The sequence below is a fragment of the Phymastichus coffea genome, unplaced genomic scaffold (genome assembly GCF_024137745.1).
Source record: "Phymastichus coffea isolate CEN01 unplaced genomic scaffold, Cenicafe_Pcof_1.1 PCOF00031, whole genome shotgun sequence".
In the NCBI taxonomy this organism is placed as follows: Eukaryota; Metazoa; Arthropoda; class Insecta; order Hymenoptera; family Eulophidae; genus Phymastichus; species Phymastichus coffea.
This window is the reverse complement of record NW_026706842.1, coordinates 2,040,119-2,067,605: the sequence shown is the minus strand read 5'-3', so window position 1 is coordinate 2,067,605 and position 27,487 is coordinate 2,040,119. Positions and strand designations below refer to the sequence as shown.

General features: G+C 38.5%; 3 protein-coding genes across 6 annotated transcripts in view; 2 read left to right on the top strand and 1 right to left on the bottom strand.

Moving 5' to 3' along the window:
- Positions 1-7,376, top strand: part of LOC131663158 (paired box protein Pax-6-like) — a 31,301-nt gene extending 23,925 nt beyond the window's left edge. For all 4 annotated transcript variants that reach the window (XM_058933331.1, XM_058933332.1, XM_058933330.1 and 1 more), the window contains one exon: positions 2,803-7,376. In XM_058933331.1, the coding sequence (XP_058789314.1) occupies positions 2,803-2,891 (89 nt within the window). In that variant the 3' untranslated portion in view covers positions 2,892-7,376. The remainder of the gene's footprint in view (positions 1-2,802) is intronic.
- Positions 7,377-7,573: 197 nt separating this feature from the next.
- On the bottom strand, positions 7,574-11,852 carry LOC131663174 (transmembrane 7 superfamily member 3-like). Its single transcript, XM_058933366.1, has 8 exons — positions 11,670-11,852; positions 10,924-11,274; positions 10,011-10,279; positions 9,764-9,935; positions 9,508-9,675; positions 9,299-9,451; positions 8,217-8,477; positions 7,574-8,134 (listed from the first exon to the last, which is right to left on the bottom strand). Exons 1-8 carry the CDS (start codon positions 11,779-11,781, stop codon positions 7,914-7,916), a joined length of 1,707 nt encoding a protein of 568 aa, XP_058789349.1. The 5' UTR covers positions 11,782-11,852; the 3' UTR covers positions 7,574-7,913.
- A 1,654-nt stretch (positions 11,853-13,506) lies between these two features.
- The window catches only part of LOC131663233 (ankyrin repeat and SAM domain-containing protein 1A-like), a 49,460-nt gene continuing 35,479 nt past the window's right edge, over positions 13,507-27,487 (top strand). Inside the window, exons 1-5 of the mRNA XM_058933507.1 lie at positions 13,507-13,947; positions 23,845-23,925; positions 24,223-24,379; positions 24,975-25,120; positions 25,328-25,450. Coding sequence (XP_058789490.1) covers positions 13,844-13,947; positions 23,845-23,925; positions 24,223-24,379; positions 24,975-25,120; positions 25,328-25,450 — 611 coding nt within the window. The 5' untranslated portion in view covers positions 13,507-13,843. The remainder of the gene's footprint in view (positions 13,948-23,844; positions 23,926-24,222; positions 24,380-24,974; positions 25,121-25,327; positions 25,451-27,487) is intronic.

The following is a 27,487-nucleotide window of genomic DNA, read 5'->3' as shown; positions in this document are numbered from 1 at the left end:
TGTTGCAAAACAGGTGGGCCATTATCAAGCGACGATCGCAAATGCAGCGCTGCGCCGCGCTGCCTCAAGTGTAGGAACAGAGGCCAAACGGAAAGGCGAATAAATAGATTAATGAGAGGAGGACGGCAGCAAGGAAGAGAGAGTAAAAGCCGTATAGACTGCCGTGCAAAAACCAATACTTCACCGGTGCACTGTATACGTGGTTTGCATGCGCTAATCGGCGTCGCAACTAATTGAATTAGATAACAGATGCAACACATTCTTTTGCCTTCTAATGCTGCATTCAATTAGCACTTGGTTTACTTTTATCTTGCGCTTATGTCGTTTTTGCTGCAAGCTATTTATTTTAGCAGATAAGTTGCCGTTCAGCATGGCGATAAGTTTAATTCTGCGCGAGAATGAAAATAACTAGAAGAGGTTTTTTCTATTACATGTATTATAAAAACTTTGTGTCATTTAAAAATATTTTTGACAATAGTGGAAACCCGGATAAAAGAATCACTATAAAATATCTCGCGCTCGCGAGGCAAAAAAATGTACGTGACGAGAAGCAAGCTCAGCAGCCATATTTCCAGGGCACATCGCAATAAAGCGGCCCTCCCTCTCACTCTCTTTCTCTCGGCAGAAATCTATCGTAGTTCAATAGCGCGATATGGCGGTACAAGAAGGAGAAGATTTTTCGCAGCGAGCTCTTGGTGAGCGCAAAATAAACGGGCTGCCTTGAAAGGCTGCTTTTCTCTTCGAACTGTATGGGTGCGTGCCGCGCGTTGAGAGGGGCGAGGAGGCAAAATGTGAAAAACAAGCTCGAGGGATTAGCGCGAGCACGGAGCGTGGAAGAGAGGAGAAAGGGCAGTTTGGTAATCTACGCGAGTGCGCGGAGAAGGCGAATGCGGGAGGGAGGGAGGGAGGGGGTAGTGACGGGGAGGGTAAAAGGATTTTCAAACAAATCTCGCGTGGTGCCGTGAGCCGAATCGAAGAATCGATGGAACGCAGGAGGCTGCGTGGGCAAGAAACAAATAAAAAGAGAGGGATGCGCAGAATGTTCGGCGGTTTCCTCCCCCCGCCCCCCCTTCTCTCTAGGCGCGTGCGCTCACTGAATTTTCCATTTTCTGCATTCTCACTCACGGCACATCGAGTCGTCGCGCGCTTCATTTTTTATTCTCTCGCGCGTTGCTCGGGTCGTCGCGTGTAGCGCAGAGAGGAAGAGATAAAGAGTACAGTTATCCGAGCGCGTCCCTTTTCTCGCTACACTCGGTCGCTCGGTCGACATTGAATCTTGCCTCGTCCGTCTCTGTCTCTGTGGATGGGTTGGGTCTCGGCTGGGCGAGCGCTCAATAACGTGCGAAGCCAAAGGGGAGGAAATACGCCAGCCTGACCCAGCCCGGGAGGGAGAAAGCGCGCCTCGTGTATACCTCATTGTGCGCGCCATTGCGTTATGGCGCTGTCCTCTCTCTCTCTCTCTCTCTCTCTCTCTCTGTCGCTCTATCTCGGGCGCGCGCTAACTCGCTAACTCGCACTCTCCTCGTTTCGTTATTGCCTTTATACAGACCTATCCATACGCAACACCCCAGTGTACTGTGTATTATATATATATATATATATATATATATATATATATATATATATATATATATATATATATATATATATATGTATGTATGTATGTATGTATGTATGTATGTATATATATATATATATATATACACGCGGTACCACCTCGTGGCGATGTCATATTTCGCGTTACTTTTCCTCCCCCCTCCCCTTTTTAATATATGGAAAACGTTTCTCGCGCCTGAAAACAGCTCGGTTGTTGCAGCATTTCCGCGTTCCCGTGTTGAAATTACATTTTTTCGAAAATCGCGCTGGAATATGCGCGCGCTAGCCGTAGCGTATGTGCGATGAAATATTTGGAAATGCTGCGCAGAACTGTCGCTCCATACGTTGTTTGCACTTCTGTACGCCGGCGTGCAAACATCACTGTGCTTTATTGAAATTCAGTCGGGGCCCCTGCAACATTTTTTTCCCTCTTCATTTTAACGCACATGCGATTCAAGGTACTTTCAATTTCGGGCGTGGATAGATATTTCGCAACAAAAGTCTGGGCGTTGAAAAGAGGAGGGTATATTTACATGTTATTAATAAAACGCGAACGGAGCTAGGCTCCTGCCTGGCGTTGCTCCGAGAGTGGATAATTGAATCGACGTTCACTCTCGAGCTCGTCGGCGAATTGGAGAGCGGTGGGGGGGGGGGGGGGGGGGGGGGGAGCTTGGGTGCTCGAATCGAGCCGCACGTAAATAAGAGGATGAGCGAGTTTAGCACAAAGGCGAAGCGCGAAACGAGATCGCACTCTCTCACAGTCTATTTCTCCCTCGTAGAGAGAGTGTGCGCGAGAGAGAAGGATGAGAGGGAGGCAGGCAGAGCTGTCTGGCAGGTCTCTTTCTTAAACACTATAGCGAGCTTTAACCCATCATAATCGCTTTACACGAGCGAAACTTTCGGCAGCTCGTTAGGCCGACAGCTCGAGAGCTGGAGAGTAATGCAGCGACGAGAATTGAATAAGACGAGGAGGTGAGCCAGAGAAGAGAGTGACGGAATTAAATACGCCCGCGCTACCACCTCGCTCGACTTCACTCGATTCGACTCGCGAGCAAGGTCGAGTCATTCGGAGCGAGCGCGCGACACGCGAATCCCGTCTCGCTTCAATTGTCGCGAGCTTCGCGCTCACTAATCAATCGCAGCGCCATTCTCGCAGAGTTGAGACATTGTATGAAAGACGGCACGCGCCTTTGTTTCTGATTGCAGGTGTGATATCGGCAGGTGTGTCGGTGCCGGTGCAGATCCCGTCGCAGACGCCCGACCTGACGGGCAACTACTGGCCGCGACTGCAGTGATCACAGCTTTTCGGGTTCCCTGCCGCGAGTCTGCTCGTTGGCCAGGAGAGCCCGTCGGCGACGAGCCCCTCGTCGCCTTCCAGATCCCAGCAGCAGCAGCAGCAGCAAATTCAGCAATTGACTGCCAGCAACACCTCGACCACCAGCTCGCTCCAGCACTCGGACGCCAGCGAGTGAGCGCCATGACTGCACGATCGCTCGGATGCATAATTGGCGAAGATGCCGGCTGTGCGAAAGCGCGCGCGCGGTGAGTCACCTGCACACATGAACAACAACCTAGATCCTCTATCGGGCCCGGATCACGCGGCAGGGTTGCGAGCAGCGCTTCACTGTGATCAAGCCTTTCTCCGCCGTCTCCACGTACACGCGCTTCTTCTATCATCTCCCTTCTCCTCGGCTGTCTCGGCTGCTCTCTGTATTCGCGCCTGAGCTCGACTTGGCGCGTCGTGACGAGCCGACGAGTCGTTTGGCATTCTCTCGCTATCTCTTTCGCTCTTCTTTTGTACATTTTTAGCGACACACCGATAGGCTAGCCTAGGATTATCCACCCCATAGGACTATAACGAGCGCGAGACACGCTAGTGCGATTAAACTGTTACCTCCGCGTAATAATTTGATATGTCGCTGCGTTCATTGATTTTTATTAGTTGCAATGGCAATAGGCATAACGGTATATGTATGTATGGTCCCTCTTTCTCTACTTTACGAGTACTATAGTGCATGTATACGCGATATATATCTGAACGTGCGACCTTCAACCATATGCTGACATGTGCCAAAATCATGTAAATAATCGGACTCTATTATACGTATGCATTAGCTTACTTTACTGTTTCATTTCACTGCGTAATTAATTTTATTTATCTTCATTGTCGTTTAAGCATTCGATGTACAAACATACCTTCAAATATATGTTGTTATGTACGCAAGCAAAAAATAAAGAACATGTTTTATTTTCAACTGTATATTTTCTTACAATTTTTATTTGCAACAACACGCACGTACACAGTTTTACAATGACGTTTTGTCAATATAAAAGTACTTGGATAAGCCAAATGCCAAAGGCGAAAATTTGACAAACGAGTCTCTTTCCGTCAAAGCGCTGAGCGTAAGTATGACTAGGTCTCGCTCCAAGAACTAGTAGATAATTCAAGAAAACGCGAACAATCAAATTGCAAGCCAATCAAACTCTCTTTGAAACTCCGTTTCTTCGTGTGAAAGCTGGTTTTGATCTGCCGGGCCGCGCGCGTGCACGTTCCCCAAGTACAGTGCGCGTGCGTATATAGCGCGCCGCGACAGCGAGTCGCGATGAGGCGTGAAACAGAATTGCGAATGCGCCCTTCTTCCCTCGGCCGGGCGAAGCGCAGCGCAGCCACGCGCGGGATACAGCCAGGCAACGCGATGGATAAACGAGGAAGACGAGAGCGCGTCGACGAGTCGCGGTGGCGAGCGCGAGCTCCAACCGCTCGCCGCGGAGATCGATGCGCGCGAGGGGAGCTCTGCGCGATGTCTGTCTGGCGGAGAGCAGCAGCGCGCGTACACACGAACACAGAGCGCTCGCCGCGCTCGGCCCCTCTGGCAGCGAGATGCTAATCGCCCGTCGGAGGAGGGAATATTTCGGGCGATGCCGAGGGTGCCGCGGGCTTTCTTCGCTCGAGCGAGCGGCCATCGCGCTTAGACCCGAAGACATGGCGGCGCACCGCATACGCGCATGTTCCACTTGCTCGCCGCGCCTGTGTACGCGCGCCTCTCGCTTGTTTTCGCCCGTCAACGACAGCCGCCGGTGTCGCCGCTCGCACCACAGCTTTTCGCTTTCCCATCGACAAACGTCATTCGCAATTGTCGATTAACGAGATGCGACGTCCATTGCTCGCGCGCTCCTGTCGAAGGCGAGACCATAAATATACTTTCTCCTTCGCGCAGTCCAGCGTGACAGCGTGAGCTGTCGAAAGAACGTCTAACGGGAATTCAATTCGCCTTCTATCATTTCCACGTCGCTCCTCAATTTGCGCATTTTTACACGGCGTCGGCACTTTCTTTTCAATTTGTGCTTAGGCACCTCGCAAATAGTTGCACGAAATAATGACGGAACTGAAGGCACAATTGCGCGACGGAATTGCAGCTAATTAAGAGAAAGAGGGGCATCGATCAAATATATGCCAAAGTGTCTTGACGACTCACTGACATCTTTTATTACGTTTGAAGCACTATCCTTTGTTTATTGTCGTGTACAAAAAGTCGTGTAAAATACTATTGGTTAAATTATCTTGTATATTAGAAAATAATTTGGAAAAAATGTTTGAAATATGTAAATAACAATTGAGAATAGACGTAGAACGAAAAAAGTCAAAAAAATAGCTCGGAATAATGGAGTTTAACAAACTGCAACTATACATCTACATAAAATACACATCACAGCAGTCATTATAAACCTGTTGCCCTGTGCGCTTGCAGCAGTCGATGTTTATTCATAAAATGCCCAAGTGACGCAAATTAGTAAGTAAATGCATGCACTCAACAACAAGCAGATTATAGATTCCAATCACCAATACCCATTAAACATTCCAAAGGATTTTAATAAGACCAGTAACCATTTTAACCCACTATTCAATATACAAAACTTACACAACTATTTCGCCTCCATTATCTATCGAAGCAGCTGAAGAAGAGCTCCATAATAACAAAAATTATCAGCCTATTAGTGCGAATTCAAAATCAAAGTTCTGTTTTTTGGAAAAATTTGAATGATGATTTGGTAAATAGCTTATAATTTTAAGAAAAAATGAAAATAATGGCAGAGTCCTTCTCTTATTTGGAGCTTTTAATTAACGTTGTCTTGATTACAATGACAGTGTAATGCCACTTCTCCATAAAGTCAGTCATGTAATAAAAGTAGCAATATGCATTTAATAATTAATGCCTAGGATTCTCTAGGATGCATAAAAACAGTAATTATCCATTATTACATTGCAAATTATAAGTAATCACTATCGATGTGTATTACTGATAATTGAATCAAGCTTTAACATATAATAATATCAAATCTCAATAGATCTGTATAAGCCCATTGAATGCAATAGTGTTCGCTATCATATACATATAAGCATTCAAACAAGAATCAAAACTTGAAAAAAAGCCAGCTCATTTAATGGCAAAGCACAAATAATGTACGGAAAGTGACAATTATTGCATTAATTGAATTAAGAGTGGTTTTTTTACAATGATTAAAGTGTTATGCAATGAGAATGAGCTAATACATATTGAACTTGAAAAAGTCTGATGTAAAACTATCATTTCAAATCTAACAATATTCAAAATATTACAGAGCGATGCCAATATTTTTAATAAGTCAATGAACTGTTGCTACATGTATTTCAAAATTAGAAAATATAGACCCACACAATTAATGGTTTTTGTTATGTTTTGACGATTCGTTTCAATTAGACACTATGGAAATAAATACTATTTATTTACCTGATACTCCCATTGGTTAATACTCTTTTTTATGTAACATTTGTATATTATTGTGATTAGTAACTGTTTTTGCAAGCTAAACAGTTCTGTTCTGTATTCTGCTGACCATTAATCCATTATGAATATCGTGATATTGCTTTTAAATTCTTGGCATCGATCGCTTTGATCTCACGATGCTTTGCTGATGAAAATTTCTACAAAAGTAATTGAAACAGTCATTGTGTTTGACGAATACGTATATTTGATTGATCATCATACGATTGAAATGAAATGAATAATGAAAAATTGAATTTGTTGATACGAAAGAAATGTACATTATAGAAATATTTCAATTTTATTTGCGAATAAAGATGTTTGACAGGGAAAAATATTGTACATAGTATAAAATATTTGATAATCTTAAATTTTATTCGATGTAGCGTAGTATAATGTTACGTTGCACAGTCATATATAAGAGGCGCTCAGCCATGCGTTCAGGACGCAATTTAACGTTCTGGTACCTATTTCTCATCATTGTAATAGAAATAATTACATGAAATCTATTGTGTACAAGTATAAGCAAAACTAATTAATGAAAATATTTAAAATACACATGAAAAAAGAATACATATAACTATATCGCGGCAGTAATCCAATGTAAGTGTTGTGAATAATGAGAATAATATTGTTGCTGTGATTACCTCTTAAGATTGTAAGTAGCCACATTTAGAGGACGAAATCCATTGTTAGATGTCATAATTCGATGAATGTGTTATATCGTTTCAATAAAATGGCGGAGATTTCATTCCATGACAGAACATTATACGAAAAGATATTATAATTTGTATGGACGCCTGTGTATTTTGAATGAATGGATAAGTGCTTGGATAATCATTGAATCATTGTAATAATAATTTATGTTAAGACGAATGACGATAAAAAAATTGGATTGAAATAAACGTTATTGAAATTTTCTCACGGACGCAAGTATTCTTTCTTAACCCCATACTTATCGATTCCACTTTAGTGACAAATTTCCTAGGATATTCATTCTATCAAATTATTTAACTAAAGAAAATATTTTTAAAATAAGAAGAAACATTATTACTTCTATGTAATACTATTCAATAAGTATGTTTATGGACTTTAGTATCAAAGATACTTTTAGGTAAATTATCAATATAATATTTTTAAGAAATAGTTTATTATTGGTCTTATATTAATAAGAAAATAAACAATTAACTTCAAAAATACAAAAATATTATATAGGAAAAATAGGAAAAGTATTTTTATAATAAATTTTTCAAAAAAATATTTGATAAACATTTCGGTTAATCAACAATACTTTACAATCTATTTTCAAAGCTCTAGTTGAAAATTACTTTTGGATAGTTATAACATTCACTGAATAATTTTTAAATAAGCTAAATGAGAATAAATTGATAGGGTTTTGTAAAACAAAAATATAATCTTGTTACAACTACAATAAGTTGAAAAATATCACCCGTGTCGAAGGAAAATTGACAATTTCCTCTAATTTTTGGTAATTTATGCATTGACTTTGATTCATCAGTCTGAAAATATCTGCAAGTATGACTGTCGTCGATTATTTCGATTCGACGAGCCGTACTTTTGTTGATATCTTGAGGGCGGCAACAGTGATGTTCTTTCCGTATCATGAACTAAGTGGGATATAGACGGCGGAAATGGAGTACGATTCCAATTGGTTGCACATTGTTTATAAAGACCCAGAATTACAAGAAATACCCAGAAAATAACGAGTAAAATATCTGAAACCATATTAGTTATTTTATGATATATATTTAAGTTGAATTAAAAATTAAATATAGAAATAGCGTTAACTCGTCTTACCTTTATCCTGGCACGGTGGATCTATGACGGCTACTTTGAAATTGTCAACAGTGATACGTCGTATACTGTTCACAAGTATATATTTGAGATTGGAATTGCTATAATAATCAATAGAGAGCACTGAGGCATAAGCACCAAGTACCGTAAAACATAAAATATTTCCAGTAAGAGGAATTACACTGAAAGTCAATATAACAACGATGATGGTAGTCGTGTAGAGAAGCCAGAAGTATGCGTCTACCTCCAAGTACAGCGCTCCGGCTGTAACAAATTTTTCTCTAAGATGTACGAAAAACACAAAAAATCAAATTACTGTAATATTTTCTTTTTAAAAAGTTAGTAAAATAAATGCAATTGTTCGGACACGCTAACAGATTAGCCATATTTTTACGTAACGTACAATCCCTCGTTTGCGCGCAGTTGGAGCGTATAATCCAAATATGTTCAGCACTAAATAAATATTGCGACACAATTAGGTACATGCGAGTCCCACGCGAGCTGGTTAGGGCTAGGAAAAGAGAGAAAGTAAGCTAACGTTCCCTAGGATTCTAAGCATTCTAGCTCGAGCATTTCTCGTACATACGTGCACGTACGCGCGGGGGAAACACGAAGTTTTGCGAGGGTGACGGCTCGAGCAAAGATAGTGTACGCGCGTGCGACATTATGGTGAGAAAGGCGGGAGAGGCAGCGAAAGAGGGGATAAGTGAGGGAGGGGGAGAGATCCGGCGAACGAAGTTTCTACATGAGCGAACAACATTGATAGAGGCTACGGGGGGACCGACCATACCGCCGCCAATTGCCGACTGTGCGCACCCGCGAGCATTATCCCTTCCCGCTAAAGTCTGATACTAAGTTCGGGGCTGCGCAAAAGGCTACCAAGCTCCCCCATGCGGCTCAGCCGCATTTTAAGCTGGCTTTCATTATTTTCTTATAATTTGCAACAACCTCTCCGACTCCAACTCTCCTGTTTCCCTGTTTCCATTCATAAGAGAAGACGATTTTGTAAATTTCGTTTATGATGATAGAGTGTCTGTATATATATGTATGTGTGTCTGAAACGTAACTGAGAAGTCGCTCTGTACCTGGAACGGAAAAGTAGAAGATGAAAAATAGCAGTGACCCAAGGCTCAGGCCAGAAAAAATTAATGACGGGATTGGACTGCTGAGGGTCATCCAAAGAAGTAGCCAGATCAGGCTAGTTATAATACTAATAAATATAGCTATCAACATTAATCCTAAAACATAAAACGAGTAAAGAAATGAACTCTGACTATAAAACTATAATATTTACCTGTAACATCAAAGGTCCCGATACTAACTCCTATCGTCCAACCGATATAGCCACCTGTGACCATTCCTAATAAAAACATGGATATTTTGAAAAAATACTGTCCGCGCATGGCTACAAACATTCCAATGAAAAATGTTATAGCGCACAAAACTTTCTCGAAGGAAGTTGCTAAAAAAATTAAAGACCAAATTTAAAACAGATTTTAGAAAGTATATATTTGCTCAATTTATATATTTATTTCGAATAAAAGCCATACTTAAGTGAGAGCAGGAAGGAGAACCTGAAGATGGGTCGCAACCGTACGTAGTAATCGGAACATAAGCGGAAGACCGATTAGCAAAATGCGCAATCATACCATAAACTGATCCGGTTCCGGAGTACAAACTGTAAACTCGTCTCATTGCTGATCCGAATAAAGAAGCTGGTATCTTTTTTAAAAAATATTGATAATATTTATGTTCCATTCACCATGTTGTATGTATTTAAAAAAAATAAACACTTACAGGATCTGCATTTTTTTGAATATCTCGAACAGTAAGCATGTTAGCTATTGCCAAAAAGTAAGTTTCATTACTAAAATCTTGCTCTGGTAAATACATGCGGTAAGCGTCATGCTGCAATGGATATTTTTCGCATATCGGTTGAACATTCCCAATTTTCGGCACTGAGGCCGGTTGTGCATCGACAGTTACTGTCGCTTTACTATAGATCAACTTTTGGAATGGCGATTTTTCGATTTCGAACTCCATATTGCAACCACCAGAATAAGGTGCTGCAACGTTATTACATTATTTCATTCATTCGATTATTACATGAAAATGATTAATTTATTAAATTAGAGTGTTTAATATTTCTATTATACATAATTAACATATATGCAAGGTTTCTACATTACTCTTCTAAATAAAAAAAAATTAATTCTCATAGAAAATAACGCCATTAATTATGATACAACAAGAGAAAAGTTATTAAATCAAGCTTAAAATCTTAAGTTTTCAATTATATCATAAATATAGAAATTTGTTATAAATATTAATAAATAAAATTTAATAATGATTCCTGATAATAGACTTTCCTCTTATACCATTAAATATTTACTTCCTAACAAACTATTCTATTATTGTTTATTAATTTTTTTCTAAACTATATGTAAATATTTTGCAAAAATTTTGTTAATGTATATGGCTGTAATTTCTTTCAACTTGAATAAAAAACTAATTATACTAAACATATAAAGAAATAAAATTTATGATTGGTACGAGATATTACAAATGATATTTATATAGTTGCAATATAACTTACTATAATTCATATATTATAATTTTTCCAAAACTATCATGTGTTATATAAATTTAAATGTTATTACTAAACAAAATTACAGTCTACTTAATACTTATATAGTAGCAATTAACTTACCATCATTTGTATATGCTACAACAGCTATGAGACTATCAACTTGAAAATTATTTCCATTTGTAACATAAACTGATGTACTACGGCTATCAGTCGTTTCAACAAAAAGTCCTATGTTTGTGCCAGTTATAGATTTTCCAGGTACATCATTAACAGTTGTTTTAGCATACGACATTGATATATTATACAAATGAGCATGAGCTTGAATAATAATAAATGTCACTCCAATAGGTATGTCATTAACATTTATTGCAAGATTTGTGCTTTTATCTATATTAACTAATTGGATAAAAGCCTGATCTTCTTTAATAGACTTATTGTAATTGCTTAATGATAATTCAATTATGCCACCATCTAAAGAGATGAATACAAGTTATTGATATTTTATTTATCATATTTTTAATGTTTTTAAATCAATCAAATAATTCTTAGTATAAATATAATATATTGTAAGATTTGCCAAAAATGAAATTTCAGAATTGTAAGCTTGTTTCACAGACTAGTTGCAAAAAAATGTCATGTATTATTATGTAGTCTAAAGAAGGAATAAAATAATCTGTAGTTATTATTTGAAATAAATAATTCATCAAAACATTCTTGACTTGTAACATAAATCAATCAACTAAAGAAGTCATAACAAGTCTTGGTGAGCAATTTGTGAATTATAGTTTTCATTTGATACAAGTATAAGTAATATGAAAAAATGTAAACAAAACAAAATGTCGATCTTTTAGAGGTTATGCACATACCTGTCACTTGATTTACAGACTTAGGAAGTTCAATCGTAGCACAGTTAATGAAAAATAAGAAAAATAAGAAAAAAGAAAACCTCCATGTATGCTGAAACATCTCTGTAGTCATTATTTATTTAGCTCTTAACCTACAGTCAACCTATCACTAACGAAATCACGGTGCAGACAAACATAACTGCAGTGCCAAGGCCTTCGCACCCTACTGTACGCGACTTCTGCGGCTGCGCAAGCTTATCTGTCGATTACGCGCGCGAGTGATAAAAAGAATCCTATAATTGCTTTCTCTTTAGCTTTACTCAACTTATTCGTCAATCTACTAGGTACGCCTAAAGAGTTATTAATGAATTCACAGCTTACATTTAATCAAATGATAATATTATTAAATGAATCAAAGGTAATTAAATTGTAGAATGTAATAAGAATTGAAATTGTTTTGTAGTATGAATTATAATGAGCTTTTGATTATAAACGAATAAATAAAAACCGAAAATTGGAATATTGTATTTAGTTAAACTTGGAATAACAGAGCTCTTTTATTAATATTATCTATATATTGATACTACATGCGCATTGAGTTATATATTATTATTATATTTATCCTATCTCCACTTGTTAGTTGAAATGCATAAAGAATCGTTTAAAATTCTTCTGTAAATGATTTGATCAAGGCATAATCGATTCTGAGTGACTATCTCAGATTAAAAATGTTACTCTGAAAGGCTAGAATTTGGACTGTTTAGTATATGATTTAAAACTGATTTCATACTGAAACGAAAAGTTCGAATTTCATTATTAATTCAAATGATACAATATGATGATTTTTAATTAAACGATTTTAACATAGATAGTTTTCATCACCAATACAATACGTATCAAAATTAAAAGTATATTACAGTAAATTTATTCATGATTTTGAGTAGCTAATGTATAATATACAAAGCTAATAATATAAATGCAAATATTTCTTTGCAAATATCTATTTCAGAGAATATATCTATTGACTTGTTATGTTTAAATCATAGATATATTGGCGACTGACCTAATTGCTGTATCATGTAAAATATAAGTTTATATTTTTCCGAAATAAATGCTGTCGAAAAGCCAACAACTCCTCTTAACGCAAGAATATTAAGCTTAGAAACAAGTTTTCCGTCCAGATTAGTAGCTTCCGTAGATAGGAAGCCACATCGTACGCTAACGATATAACATGACGAATCAAAATATTAAACCCTGTTAGAAGGGTGATTCGGTAAATAGCTATAATTACTCTTACATTCCTGGAAACAATTTTTCACTGATATGATCATACACAAAATTTTCTATTTCAATCTTTCCTATTACACGATGACACATTTACTATAAATTATTTGCTACCGAATAAATGAATAAGAGTGTAAAAATATAATGCCATCCTTTTTACGAATATTTCAGTCTCGATTTCAGTTGTATCAGTATTTTGTTTAGTCAAGAGATTGAATAAACATATGAAAATTGATAAAACTTGCATTCTAAGAAAACGCTGAACCGAAATATATTTAACGAATAGCATTTTATTTGGAAGAGATTATAGAAGATAATTTGAAATATTGATATTAATCTAGAGCAGCCACAACATCATACGTTATCAGGTTAATAACATCTGTGGGACGATAATGGCGTGCTTAAATAAAATTCATAAAATATGATCAATGAAGATAAAGGAAGACGTTGCATTCAGATATCGCGCAATAAAATTAGTCATCCGAGTGAGTGAAGACGAGATGTAAAAGGTTGCAGCAGAGAATTCCCTCGCAAGCGCGCGAATGAGAGTCAGTGAATGTTAGGCAACGAGCGCGAATACTTGCAGGCCTGCTGAGATACGGGCAAGAGTGCAAGCGAGATAGAACAGGCGGTGCGGGATTTTGGAATCCGGAGCTCACGCGCAACGCGAGTCGGTGGGTATAGTGTCGCTGGCCGGCGTGCAGTGTCGCTTCGGTCGAGCCAGGCTACAAGATGGCCACGCCGCGATCAATGAAACTCTCGAGTAAATCGCGTAGTAAAAGTGGACGCACGGCCAGCCGAAAATAAGTCCCCCGTGCCAGTGTGTGCGCGAGCACGGGCCCAAGTGAGGTCAGCCGAAGAACCAAGTTTTCGGCGACGACTCACGCTCATTAACCAACAGTCAATGGGCCATGGGCAAGGACCAGGAGCTGCTCGAAGCAGCCAGGAACGGCAACGTTGCCGTCGTCGACAAGATCCTCGGGCAGCGCGCGAAGAGGAGTGGTCCCTTGGCAAGGTGCGTTATCACACCCCCATTACACTTCGGATGCCTGTTCCATTTCTCGGTTATTTGTGCGTCACTAATTGACGCCTGTCTTATCTCAAGTACGCGGACAAGAGGGACGAAAAGAGTTCAGCTCGTTATAGGTGTTGATCCGTTCTCGGGCGCTGGCCCGCACGCGCATCTGTCAATCACCACTTCCTGGGGGGATAACAGCCTGTAAAATCATTTTCCCGAGTGAAGCGAGAAAGTTAAACACTGGCATAGTGCGTGTGACTGAGAGAAAGTAGTTGTCTGACTACCTGTCATTCTACTTGCGCAGGTTTCGCGATATGTATGCGAGTACGTATTCGCGAAGGTCTTCCTCCTCGAGCTGTTGCTCTGTTTTGATTTCAGTATATTATTTACGAAGTGACAGGCGAAATGGGCGCTCTCAGTCGTGGGCGGTTCCGCCTCAATCTATGCGAATCAGGAAAGAGGCTGTTATGTTTTTTATACATTCGCGCTGGAGATGCTGTTGCTTCATTGAGGTTAGAGCCGCCTGCTTTCTCTCTCTCTTTCTCTCTCTCTCTTCGTATCCCTGGCTGCAAGTGTCAGCGCCTTATCAGTGTGCTCCAATTTTTTGAACTTTGTTTTTTTTCTCATCGTTGTTGACTCAGCAAGTAGTTCGTTTCTTTCATCGTTAATTCAAATGCTCAAAATATACGTTTGAGATTATAATTAGCTCTAACTTTGACAAATTCCTTTCGGAAAAGTAATGTTTTATTTTACAGTGTAATAACGATGGATTAATGTTTTGAATGTAAATGTCCATTCAGCCAGATGTGCCGATACGAATATATAATGCAGTATTTATTATTGCTCATACCGAAAACAAACCATGCATACAGCATAAATCACCGTCCCAATGTCTTTTTTCCATGTCGCTTGCGTGCCTTTATTTACCTTGACAATTAAATACAGTATTTCAACATACCCCTGCAAATTTTGTAAATATAAAATAGAACAAAAGGTAGTAAACGACGAGAACGTTTGGTAAGCCAAATTTGGAGCAGAAATCATTGGCATATGCATTGTCCTGGTGAGAGTAAAATCAGCTCGAGCCAAGACACATAACCTATTGGCGAGCTCAGTATCGAGGTCAAATAAAGCACACGGATTCCGAGGTGACAGCAGCAGAAGCAGCAAAAGTGGTGCGCCAGAGTAGAACGCGCTCCGAAAAACTATGCTCACTCGATTGTCCCTCTGCGGGCCGTTGCTGCTTTTATACGCGTAGGTCAACGCACGCAGTAGTAGCAACGGAGCGCTGCGTTGCGGCTTTTCTCAGCGCGCTCGCCATATAGCTTTTCCTCTCTCGCTCACTTAGCTGCGCACTCGTGTATATATACACAAGTATTGGTGTACATTGTACCCACGCACACCCGCGAAGGAGTTGCGATCGATCGCCGGCCTCGCGCATCCTTTTTCAATCCAACCTGTCACTTTCTCTCGCCGCTGCGAGAGTATCATACTTACAGTCGCGGCGCGAACAAAAACGTGCCAACTTCATTTCTCGCCTCGTGCGTGAGTCGCTTGCGGTTTTTTCTTTTTATTTCAATCTGGCAAATGTCAACTTTTCGCGCATTCTAAGAGCTAAGCGCTATATTTAGTGTGGTCACTTTCTTGATGTCATCATTGTCAATTTTATATTAATTTCTTTCTCGTGGAATGATTTTGAATTTCGTTAGTACGGCTGGACTATTTATAAATCAAAGTTTCTTAAAATTTCTTGAAGAAAATAGCAACACTGCTGCTATTGAAAGGCTTTTATGTTAGTTTAACAAAATTTGTAGTACTTCAATAAGGTTTTAATCAAAATGTTCATACTCTCCGCTTAGTTGAGTTGAGAAGTTTTTATCAATTGAACGCGACTCCAAACGTATTCTTTACGTGCACAAATTGATAAAGCAATAGGTTGACGGTTTTTCGTTGTTATTTATGCTTATAATTTTAAATAAAGAGAGTTATGTTTCGTACTATACAGGTAAAAACTATGCGAAAAGCTTGAAAAAAGGTTCAAGGCGTGCGCAGCTCAGTAAAAAACGCTATCTCGTTAAAAAAGAAAAGATACAAGAAGGCTGAAAATTTAGGATTTATGTGATTGGTAGTACCATACTTATGTACGTTCGTAGTTTGGCTAATAAAATATCTTTAATTTAAGATTAATTTTAATAATTAATTTGCATGTAAAAACGACAATAGAATATTTGAATAAAGAAGATCTATTTAGTGCCAGAACTCTTTTTATCTCTTCGTCATATTTATATACAAACCTCCTGCGTCACAATCTATTCAAACTTTGAAAAGATTTTTTAACCCTTAGTAAAAAGTTTAATGTGTATATTTTTTAAATATTACTTTCTATAGAAGAAACGATATAATAATCAAATCAAAACAGATATTTATTTTCAAGTTATGAAATAAATCAATTGAAGTTGTAAATAATACACTACGGTTGACGCATGCGAAACGCACTAATTAACTCTAGTATTCATAAACAATGTAGCTCCTGACAACGTTTCAAAATGTTTTGTAACAGTAATTCGAACGAGACGTGGTAAATCATGAGAAATACAGAAGATTAGTCATCACCACAAAAGATCAATTCCAGCTGGTAACTAGAGACTTATTTCAAACCTTAGGCATTTTAAGAACATCTGGTCGTCTTTCATAGAGCTCGGGTAGATAGCAAGTTATCTTGGACCAAGGCAATATTTCAAGATTTGTATTTGTATTTAAACTTCGGATAAGATTTCTTCTTCTTACTATGTTTCTTCTTTAAACCAACATAGTTTCATTAATAAATGAACTATCGATAAATTAAATCTTAATAAATTATTGGTCTATAAATTTTTTACTTTGGAAATGAAAATTAAAAAATTTGCAGATAGAAAAATAAGGTTTGACTTAAAACATCTGGATTATTTTCAATAAGTTGCACACAAAGACGCGTCGACATAAAACCCATGGTTAAGATGAAAACAAACTCGACCATATCAACGACTAATAATGAGACCTCAAGTATATAACATATGCGATGCACATCCTATGTATTACTCTTTTCATTTGCATTGCTACGGATGTATACAAATTTTATGCATGTGTTGATTGATCTATTAACAGTGATTTCAGTGGAAAGAGGTGATTCACGCATGACCTTTGAGTTACACTTGCAGCCGCTTCCCGCGCACTTAACATGTAGAACTTCGAATCATGCCACTAAAATGTTGACTCATAAGCGTGATATAGACTAAGAAGCTGTCGTTCATTTATCAGCTGCTCTTATCTTCATGTGTGTTTGTATGAAAGTATCTTTGAACTAACTCGACGAGACTTTATATTGTAACTTGTAAAAAGTCATTTGCAAAATTATCAACCATTGACATATTACGAATTCCTTTAATGAAAACAATTCATTCGTTATTGTATCACATTGAAAATAATATAATACAGAAATGCATAATGTCACGTAGGAAATTAGATGATTAGCATTGCACGTGCGTTGAACTGAAAAAAAAAGTAAAAACAATCTCATCCTTCCAATTAGTGCTCGTGGAAGACCACCAATAGTGCTTTTGCGACTGAGCCCAAGGAATCGATTCCTTTAGAAAGGCCTCAGGGAATCTTGAATAATTTAGTTGGCAGCTGCCGTGTGTACTCTTCAAGATTTGATGAAAGCTTTCGACCCTTATGAGAAGGGCTCGATTCTTTTATCTGAGACGCTGCACTCTCGAAACTCGTAATTATGCAATTAGGCTGCCGATCGGATATGTGGACGAATTGTACTCCGTGCCCTATACGTCCTCTAGATTAAGCCGTACCCTCACTTTATCTGTTTGAGATGTTTTACTCGACTTTTATGATAAAACTTTTTGCTTTATTACAATTTCATAAAGAATCGTATCGTTACAATTTATCTATAATTAATTGGGTTATAATCGATTTTTTCTTGTAAATGCTACATTTAGAAATAACACTCTTGAATCAAAATAAATCTTTCTAGTTTAAGTGTGTTATTTCATTTTGAGACAATCCTGTCTTATCACAAGAAGACTTGTTTTCTGAGTATATACATTTGGTCAAGAGTTATCTCAATAAATATGTTACCAATGACTAAACATTCTTCAGTCACTGTATAAAATAACTACATAGTATGAATGTTATTAAATAAACTATTCGACAATTATTTATGAGGGAGAAAATGTGAATAAATAAAAAAAGAAGAAATAATGATTGTATAAAAATAAATTAGCTTAACTTCTATATCAGTTTAAAGAAATCATCTAAATTTATTTTAATTAAATTCAATATTTGCATCCAAGCTATCCTTAACACAATATTTAATTGTACATCTATAAAACGTGATAGTTTAATATTGTTGCGTATACATTCTTGTGAACATGAAAGTGGTGACTGACATGCAACGATACATAAACCGAACTAGTAGAAGTCATGAGTGTTATCATTAGGGCAGCCACCTGCGATCAGATCTGTTGTTACTTTCCATTACCTGACCTAGGCAGACGAAAGCCTTGTACTTTCAATGGCAAATCTATTTGTTGTACCAATAACGGATTTGCTAAACTTAGTTGGTTTGTTTAACATATATACTATTAAATACCTTTTCATAGATTAAATGTAAGTGAAAAATAGAAAGACCATCGCTTACATTATTAGATATTGTCGGAAAGCATGTACTTACGTCTGTCAATAACTTTTCCTCCAAATAAAGCTCTTTCTTCGGGTTCAGAAGTTAGAAATACATATAATTCATAAAGAATTAATTAACTTTTTAAATGATGCAAATAACACAACTGTTTGATTTTTAATGTAATATACTATCTTAAAGGTTTTGGCGTCGCTAATTAGGAATGTGAAATCAGATTTTTTTAATTCATAAAATATCTTGATTAAATTAAAATATAACTATTTTACTAACGAAGAATGCAACGTTTCAGTGTTATGCGTTACTTTAAAAATGTAATGATAAAAAAAGGCAATAAAAAAAGTAGCCACTGTAATGGCTCCTGTAACTAAAATAATAACTTATCAATTTATATGATATTTGACCTATGTGCCTTAAACAATTATTAATAAAAATGATTTTATTATAATACTTCATGAGATAATTGAATTGAAATACAAATAGTTGTATAAAATTTATTATTTATTGCGATTTTTAAGTTTACAACATATTATCATATCCTTGATTCTTCTCATTAACGAAAAAAATATATTTATTTATTATATAGTACAATATAATATTAATTATATTGTATGATTCTTCTCATTAGCGATAAACATATATTTATTTATTATATTGTATATGTTGTTATAAATTTATTCTGTCATTCATTAAATGATCTTGTTTTAAATCCAATATTTAAAACTTCATTTGAATAAGGTATATAGTAGAAATACAGACTACTTTCTAAAAGTAACTATTTTTAAATACGCTTTGTAATAGTTCCACAGTAGACTGCTTACATGTCAAGATTAACGCAATTGACAGTGATCTTTTCCAGTACTTGGTAAGTATTTTTAGTCACACAAGCATTTAATACATAAGAGAGAGTGCTAATAGTTTATTGTGCTAGATCTCCAGTTTAGTTATAGAGTTTCCAATACCAGCAGTGCACAAAATTAAAAATTAATGTATAATATAATCAACTGAAGATACAAAGGTTTCTCATGGTCAATATTTCAAGCAAGAAATAAAAGTAAATACGGTCTTCCATATTTTTTTCTAACGTAAAATTTAAATTCGAGCTTAGAATAAATAACAACATAAAAGAAATTATGAAATAATAATTTTATTTTTATCGACATCAAAGTTTTTAGGTGATTTTAATACCGGTATGGATAAAAATTGGAAGTCACAAGAAAGCAGAGGGTGTGGTTTAGGTTTAAGTATTACTAATTTTTTAGTACCTTATAATAGCATTAAATTCTTAAATTGAAAGCGCACCCTCAATGAAAAGTTTTCCAAAACAAGATATAATTCACGTATTTACTTGTAGTATTGGTCGTATGTATGAGTTCAGTTACTTAAAACGTATAAGAGCACTTTTTTCTTTAAAAGTCATACTGCACATGAGATTATAATTAGCTTCCAAATTATTTATACCATAATAGTTTGTCAATAAGCTGTTCCAAAAGTATTTGGATGTAAGGATCGAGTTTTAGTTAGTTGTTCATGACAAGGTGTAGGATAAGGTCAAAGGCAAGTTTTTTCGGTACACACACACACACGCGCACATACATATATGCACAGTCACAATGCAGAAAAGCACATAATAATAAAAGTCAGAAAAAGGCTACATATAAGTTGATCTCTGTTTTTGTGGACAAGGCCTAAGATGATAACAGGAGTCCTACAGCATAGACTTCTTAATTAAGTAGCAGCAAGAAGTGCCCGTCGACAGGGGGCAAAGCTAAACAAGTAGTGCCAAAGCACTCAAAGGAAAAAAAACTTGTCCTCTTGAGCGCGACGGTTTCATCTCTGCGAGTCGTCTCTTTATACACACATATATATATATATATATATATATATATATATATATATATATATATATATATATATATATATATATATATACACACACACACGACTGTCGAGGTCTGCATTCAAACAGAGATCTTATGCTGGTCCTTTCTTTTTCCGTCGACTGTCTTGTCGTTCTCTTTCACCCCTGTGTCACATTGCGTAACGTTCTTTTATTACCCTCTACCAAGGGTCGAGCACAAACATTCACGATGTCCTTAAAATTGAAGTCGCCCAATGATTCTTCCTTTTGTTATACTACCCTCTGTTATGCACATTGCGGTCGTATACGGCGGTTCTTCGTACACTGTGTAGTCTTCAAAATTGAATGGAAAAATTCATTACAAATGCGCGTGTATCAGAAAAGAAAAATGCTATTTATATATTTATGTGGAAAAGTAACTACAAATAACTTTAAAAAGTTTCTTTACGTTAAATTCTGAAAAATAATACGGTATTATTAGTTTTGCGTGTTGCGATATATTTAAATTCATAGGCGTAGGCAAGATCTCTCTAGATAAGTTTTGATGAAATGTGGATTTTCACTCTCATTGGCAATGTGACGAGGAACACAAAAAACCTTTTAAATGAATTATTTCGAAATTAAAGTGTCGTCCGTTCCAAAATAAAAACCCCTACGTATTATCGCGCAAACAATGTAACGTGATGATTCTTTTCGAAAAAAAAAACATTACATATTTCATTCGATTGTTAATTTGTAATTAGGGAATTGAAGGCGCGTCGGGTGGTAAATAATTTTTGAGACTTGAATAAGTGAAGAGCTTCATTATAAGGATACAGGGGTGAGAATGCGTGTAGCATTGGAGTATCCACGAAGGTAAAAGAAAGTCGTACAAAAAAGAAAGAAAAGCTTTTGTAACGCGCGTGTTCGCGTACGGGCGCAAAAAATGACGTAAAGCAGCGCGCAGTGCAAGTGGCGAGGGCTGCGAAGGGAACTGAAGCAAAGCAAGTATACGCATAAGTATATCGACGCAGAAGAGAGCTTGTAGGCATTAGGTCGACACGCGTAAGCTCTCGAGAGAGCGAGAGAGAGAGAGAGAGAGAACTGGTGCATTGAGACTGCTGACTTTGGCGTATTTTTTTGATCTTTCGCCACAATAGATCAGACGGTTCCGCCGCAATCGAATTAATAGAGGATTTCGCGATTGACGAGTGCAGCGACACGCGACGGGCTGCTTGCGTCCCCTTTTGCGCTTTGCCTCTACGCTGAGAATCTTTGCTCCCTGTTGAGCGGTCGCGCGACGCGCAGGTACAGCCGTGCTATATACACGGGAGGCTAGGAGGGAGACTCGTCTATTATTTTCTTTCTTGAGCGGCCCAAGCGCGCCCTTTGAATTGGCGCGCTTGATTATGTTGAGCTAAATGACTGGTGCGCCGGCGTCGGCTTAATTGCTCGAGTCAACTCGTTAAGAGGTGTGCCGTGCCACCCTCGCCCCTGCCCCTCCGCCCTTGCACACACCAACGCCAAAGAGCAGCACTTTCTTTGTGGCTAACGCCGCTCTTCTACCGATGAGCGCGCCAGCCTGCCGCTTTTGAAGATCTTTTTTTCCCTCATTGTCCTTCGTAGCTTAGGCGTCGCAATTTAATTACAACTCACCTCCCGCAGCTGCCATTTCTCCAATTGTACCTCGGCCGATTCTTTTTGCACGAAAAACTGTTTTCAAACTATTCCTTCTGCTGCCCTTATTTTCATACCATTACAACTGGCGTTCATTTCCAACTGCGTACCTTTACGATCATTCTGTTCGTTGTTTTCTGTAATATCGATGTTGATAAGCGCGCCTAATTGTATCAAGCCAATATGCCAGCCGAAATATTGAAAGCCCAGAGCTGTCATAAGTCGGCTACACAAACGAAAGCTTACGTATAGTTGAGTGCGGCTCACGCAATAAACAGGGGTGACTATTGACTGGCTACGAGGGTGGACTATATTTCAAAGGTCATAAGATCAGGGTAAATATAAATCTTCTTAATAATAGACGTGCAATATTCCTCCAAGAGTTTGGTAAACAAGTGGTTTGTTGGAAATACATCCAATTTTGTGTAATTGCATGTAATGATTGAACAAAAATTTATTTGCCAAGAGAGAAAATACGAGTAAAAAAATTAATATTAGACGTTTCTATGGTGTAATGGATAAGTTTCATTAGGAATTTTCACTCTCCCGGTTTTTCCAGTGAGAATTGGCCATTTCTGTGCCATATACCGTCCGAATATCAATTCGCGGTCTGCAAAGTTTAAATTCCACGTGAATTTTCGTTGATTGAGCACCACTAGCACGACTATTGAACTTTTCCTTTTATCTCTTACGGGTTGTGTGATTCCATTAGTAAAGAGGACCCCGGCCTAAGCTCTCCCGTTTCGCTTAGTCAACGAAAATTAATTTCGATTTTGAATACGCCAAATGTGCGAGCCAATTAAGAAAAAACGAAGAAGTAAAATATGATCAAAGTAAAAAGAATTGTGATGTGTCAGAGTTAGAAAACATCGGGACAATAGTTTTTCAGAAGCGGCTAAAAGATTCACGAATTCGGAAACAATGTACGAGCGAAAGGTTGTTAACAAGATTCAGAGATGAAAAAGCAGTGCAGTTTGATACCAGAGATAGAGGAAGAGAGCGAGCCGGCGAGCTGCTAAAAAAAAAAAAAGAAAAAGAGAGGGTCGGAAATCATGAACAAACACGGATATGGATTACGCTGTAGCTGGCTTTATACAATCCCGCGGGAGTCGTCGATGGGCGAGTTAGAGTGTGCGGCTGCGGAGCTGCAACAATGGCGCGTAACGAGAACATGTGTCGAACGGCATATCGGCTGGCAGAGGCTTCGTTAGCGAAGCTCCAGTTTGAAGAGCCGATGTGCCTAGCCGCCATCGCCGCACGTTGACTGTGTGCACCTGCGAGAGCCTCGGACGTGCAAACAACTGTGCTTCCTCTCTCTCTGTCTATCTCTCCGTCTCTCCCTCGTGGCCGGAGCCAACTTGCAGTTTGCACTCTTATTGCAAAAAATATAACTCCACGAAAAAGGCGAGCGCCGCGTCGCGTTCGTGCATTGTTCACTTTAATGCTCGGCGTGCATCCTCCAATTGAAAGTGCAAAGTGAAACCCGCTGCATCGTGATATTTTCCCGCTTCTTTCGCTTTTTTTTTTACTCTACATTTTGCAGAGTGAAACTCCCACGGAATTGTAGAGTTAGCGAATCAGTCACTATTTTCATACTCGCGTTTTTATATCTGCCAACATATTTTTTTCGTCTGTCTACTATCTCTGGGATGGCTGTTAATTCAACTTTTCTTCCTTTTTCTGGTTACAGTTTGCGTCGCGGACCAGGAGCTAATGTGCAAGATTCTAGCGGCTACTCAGCACTTCATCATGCTGCTCTAAATGGACACAAGTAATTAAAATTTGCACGTGTTTATTTTGACATAAGAGGTGATGAGTTGAATGCAATTGTTACTGTTATTTTATAAAATAAAGAGAAAGTTTGTAGGTTTCTCAAATTTCGAAATTATAGTTATAATTATTGTAATGCAGTATCCAACTCAAATAATGGTATCCTATTGAATACGATTCAATGAAACTGGATGAGCTGATGATTTTGATATTCATATTCTTGTAGAAGAAACTTTTAAAAGAATGATCTATGGCGACTCTTTTACTAATGAACGTTCGATTTTTCAATTTACTGCAGAGAGGTAGTGAAGCTACTGCTCCAGCACGAAGCTTCGACTAATATCGTCGACGCTAAGGGCTCTTCTCCGCTTCATTTGGCGGCATGGTCCGGAAACTCGGAAATTGTGCGATTAATTCTGAGTCAAGGACCATCGGTGCCGAATGTCAACCTTACGGTAATTGATTTTTCCCGTTCTTTCCCTTGATGGCGCTTTATTGCATTTATAAAATAATTGACGGATGAAAAGATGGAAACGCTTCAGTGCGGATTTATATTCTACAGAATTTTTTCAATTTATATGTCTATAATAATCGGAATAGTCTGAAAGATATTGATTTCCAATTCATCCACTTAAAAAATATATAATAAAAAGATTGCAGGGAATATATTGTGTAGAATGTCAACTGATCTTCCGACATTCCAAACGGTTGTATTAAACAAAACATTTTATACAAAAAAAACTAGAGATTTGGGAATAGTAAAAAGTACGAAAAATTTTGTTAAGTTACAGCAGTCGCGAAAAATACTCAAGTGTGATAAACGATTGCTTAAATAATGCAATTAGTTGTTTGAATTGAGTGTGAGTATACTGAAAAATGTGATCAAGAAGATAAGATGTTCCAAAAAAGCAAAACTCAATTCTTTATGTTATTGTATACGTTAGCTATACGCTTTATTCGAGTCAGTAACTATTGTGAAGGAGGACATAACATTTTATGTATAAGCAATAATTCATATTAATATAACTAATAGTTATTTGATAAATCTAGACAAAGGATAACGAAACAGCGCTACACTGTGCCGCGCAATATGGCCACACGGAGGTCGTTGGGCAGCTATTGGAGGCTGGATGTGATCCCAGCATCCGTAACAATCGTGGAGAATCAGCTCTTGATCTGGCCGCACAATATGGCAGGTGAGTTTTATGCATACAATCTTATTTGTATAAAAAATATAGAGAAATAATTATTTCGAGAATACTGTTATTTATCTACGCAATATCACTAAGATTGTTGGTCTTGCATATTTACATCATTTCTAGAGTTTTATCAAAATAGAACTTCCTAAATAAAGTTCTTTATCTGAAAGCAGAAACATTTTCATTACAAACGTTGGTTAACAGACTGGAGACAGTGGAACTACTGGTGCGAACCCATCCCGAGTTGATCGAGTCTCTGCGCAACTCTTCGTCTTCTCTCATCTTTCCACACACACCTCTGCACTTGGCTTCTCGTAATGGCCATCGGTGAGTAATGCAGTATTTGCTGTGGCTCTCAAATGCCGACTTCATGTTGTTCTTAATTAATCTTCATTGGCTCTATTGTTCTTACCTTGTATCTTTTATACTTTCTGAATAATTAATTTGTTGCCATAAAAAACTAGGTTAACTCTATTCTTTCGTGCGAATAGTGTTTTCTATGGAGTATTTTTCACGTTCCAAACGAAGTTTCGTATACTTGTGTATAATACAAAGCAAAGCATTAAAAACATGAGAACCAAATATTTTCTGGCCTATAAATAATTCTGACTGAGCAAACAGTTCCTCGCACACGTTTTTTTTTTTCACTTTACAAACGACGCCAACCAGCTAACGAAGACCGATCATTTATAATGCCATGTAAATACAAGTTCGCACGGGTAAATGAAGAAAATTCTGGACGTGTTTGACGTACTTCTGGTCGTTGGCGTGCTGAATGGTTTTTCGGTGTACGGTTCTTTATTTGACGATACGTAGTAAGCTTCGCGACCGCAAATTCCATTTTATATCGCGTTACAAATACACAGCCAACGTACAGCGAGTGAGCGCGCGAATTAGCGGCAATTTGCACGACTCGCGCAGTTTACCTCGCTGCGAGCCTGCAGTAGCAGCCGCGACTCGATGCATCGGAGCTTCCGCCAAATTTCACGTCGACAAATAATGCCGGCGCACAGAGCGCGCTGTGTTAGCCGCTGCCACGCGCCGAGCACAGCCTCTACCGACACTAGTTTACACTGTGGCTCCCGAAATTACAGCTGGCAAATTGCATTTGATGTTTGCCGATCTCAATTGCTAATTAGTTTTCTTCCTCGCGCCATGACCATTCATTTCAGCCGATTTCGTGGACTATCAAACAGCCAAAAAACACACACACGTCCATGGAATGTCGTCGTAACAAGGCGTGCACTTGGTCGTCATGCTAGCTTACGATGGCGTGCTCGTTTGCAACTGGAAAGCTGTAATCAGCAGGCGACGAATCGCTGACGTAAATAGTTTTGCATGTGAAACGAATGAAATGAAAAGTAGTTACGCAAGCGCGCGCGCGGCGAACGAAAATATACTACGAAGCAGTGGATGTAGCTCAGTGTAACCCGAGAAAAGCAGCTTGGTAATTTGCATCCATAGAGCCAGTAGAGAAGAGGGAGAGAGTAACGTGCCTGTAGCGAGGAAGCGGATGAGCGCGCGAAGTAAAGCAATGAAATGTCGGTGGAGATGGAAGCGAAGCATAGCAACTGCGTTGATGGATTGAGAACGAGAGAGAGAGAGAGAGAGAGAGAGAACGAGAGAGAGAGAGAGAGAGCGGCGAGGGAAGGTCCGCTGCAGGAAAGCCGTCGCGTAATCACGTCGAGCCGATATTACGTCGAGCTTTGGCTATAGGCTTTGGCTCGCATTGCCAGTCGAAATCCACACACACGCACACACTAAGAGAGCGACGTGCGCATTCGCGCGAGTTGTTGCGCGACCGAGAATCGTATTAACCGAATCTACATTCGAGCGCTCTGCATGGATCGTTCTCTCGTCGCTTCAATGGATGCGCGCAGCCTACGAACTACGAGAAGAGGCTTTCGATCTTTTCCGACTGCATTCTGTCACATCTATCTTGTGTACTGGTTTTCGCTGCTCTTTTCGACAAGTAAGAAAATTCACTTTGCCTTTACGGCCGATGTTCTGCCATTGTTTGAAGAAACTGAACGAAAGTCGCGTTTGGATTTTTTTCGAGCACGAGGCGCGTGTATCGCGATAAGCCGCAAAAATTCATTAAATCGAAGCCCAGTTCCACAGTCATGAATCGGCCGCGCGAAAGTACACTAACAAACGCGGGGATCGGATCGGCGCTACCGCTGCTGTTTCCGTTGGTGCAACTGCTAAACCCGATCATCAAATAATATCAGTGCTCTCTCGCGCGGATATGTGTGTGCTTGGTGTATATGCTGCGCCATCGAACGCGGCTCGGTGGTGCGAGGCACTTAACATCGCGGTGACGGGCCATACGGCACGAGTAATCCCTCTGGTAAGCCTTTAAAA

Bases quoted from the DNA above. Each gene is read 5' to 3' on its own strand.
- LOC131663174 (XM_058933366.1), bottom strand. From the start codon at position 11,781: ATGACTACAGAGATGTTTCAGCATACATGGAGGTTTTCTTTTTTCTTA. The intron at 11,275-11,669 runs GTATGTGCATAA...TCATCTCTTTAG, and splicing joins GTCTGTAAATCAAGTGACAG to ATGGTGGCATAATTGAATTA. The intron at 9,676-9,763 runs GTATGGCTTTTA...TAATTTTTTTAG, and splicing joins TCCTTCCTGCTCTCACTTAA to CAACTTCCTTCGAGAAAGTT.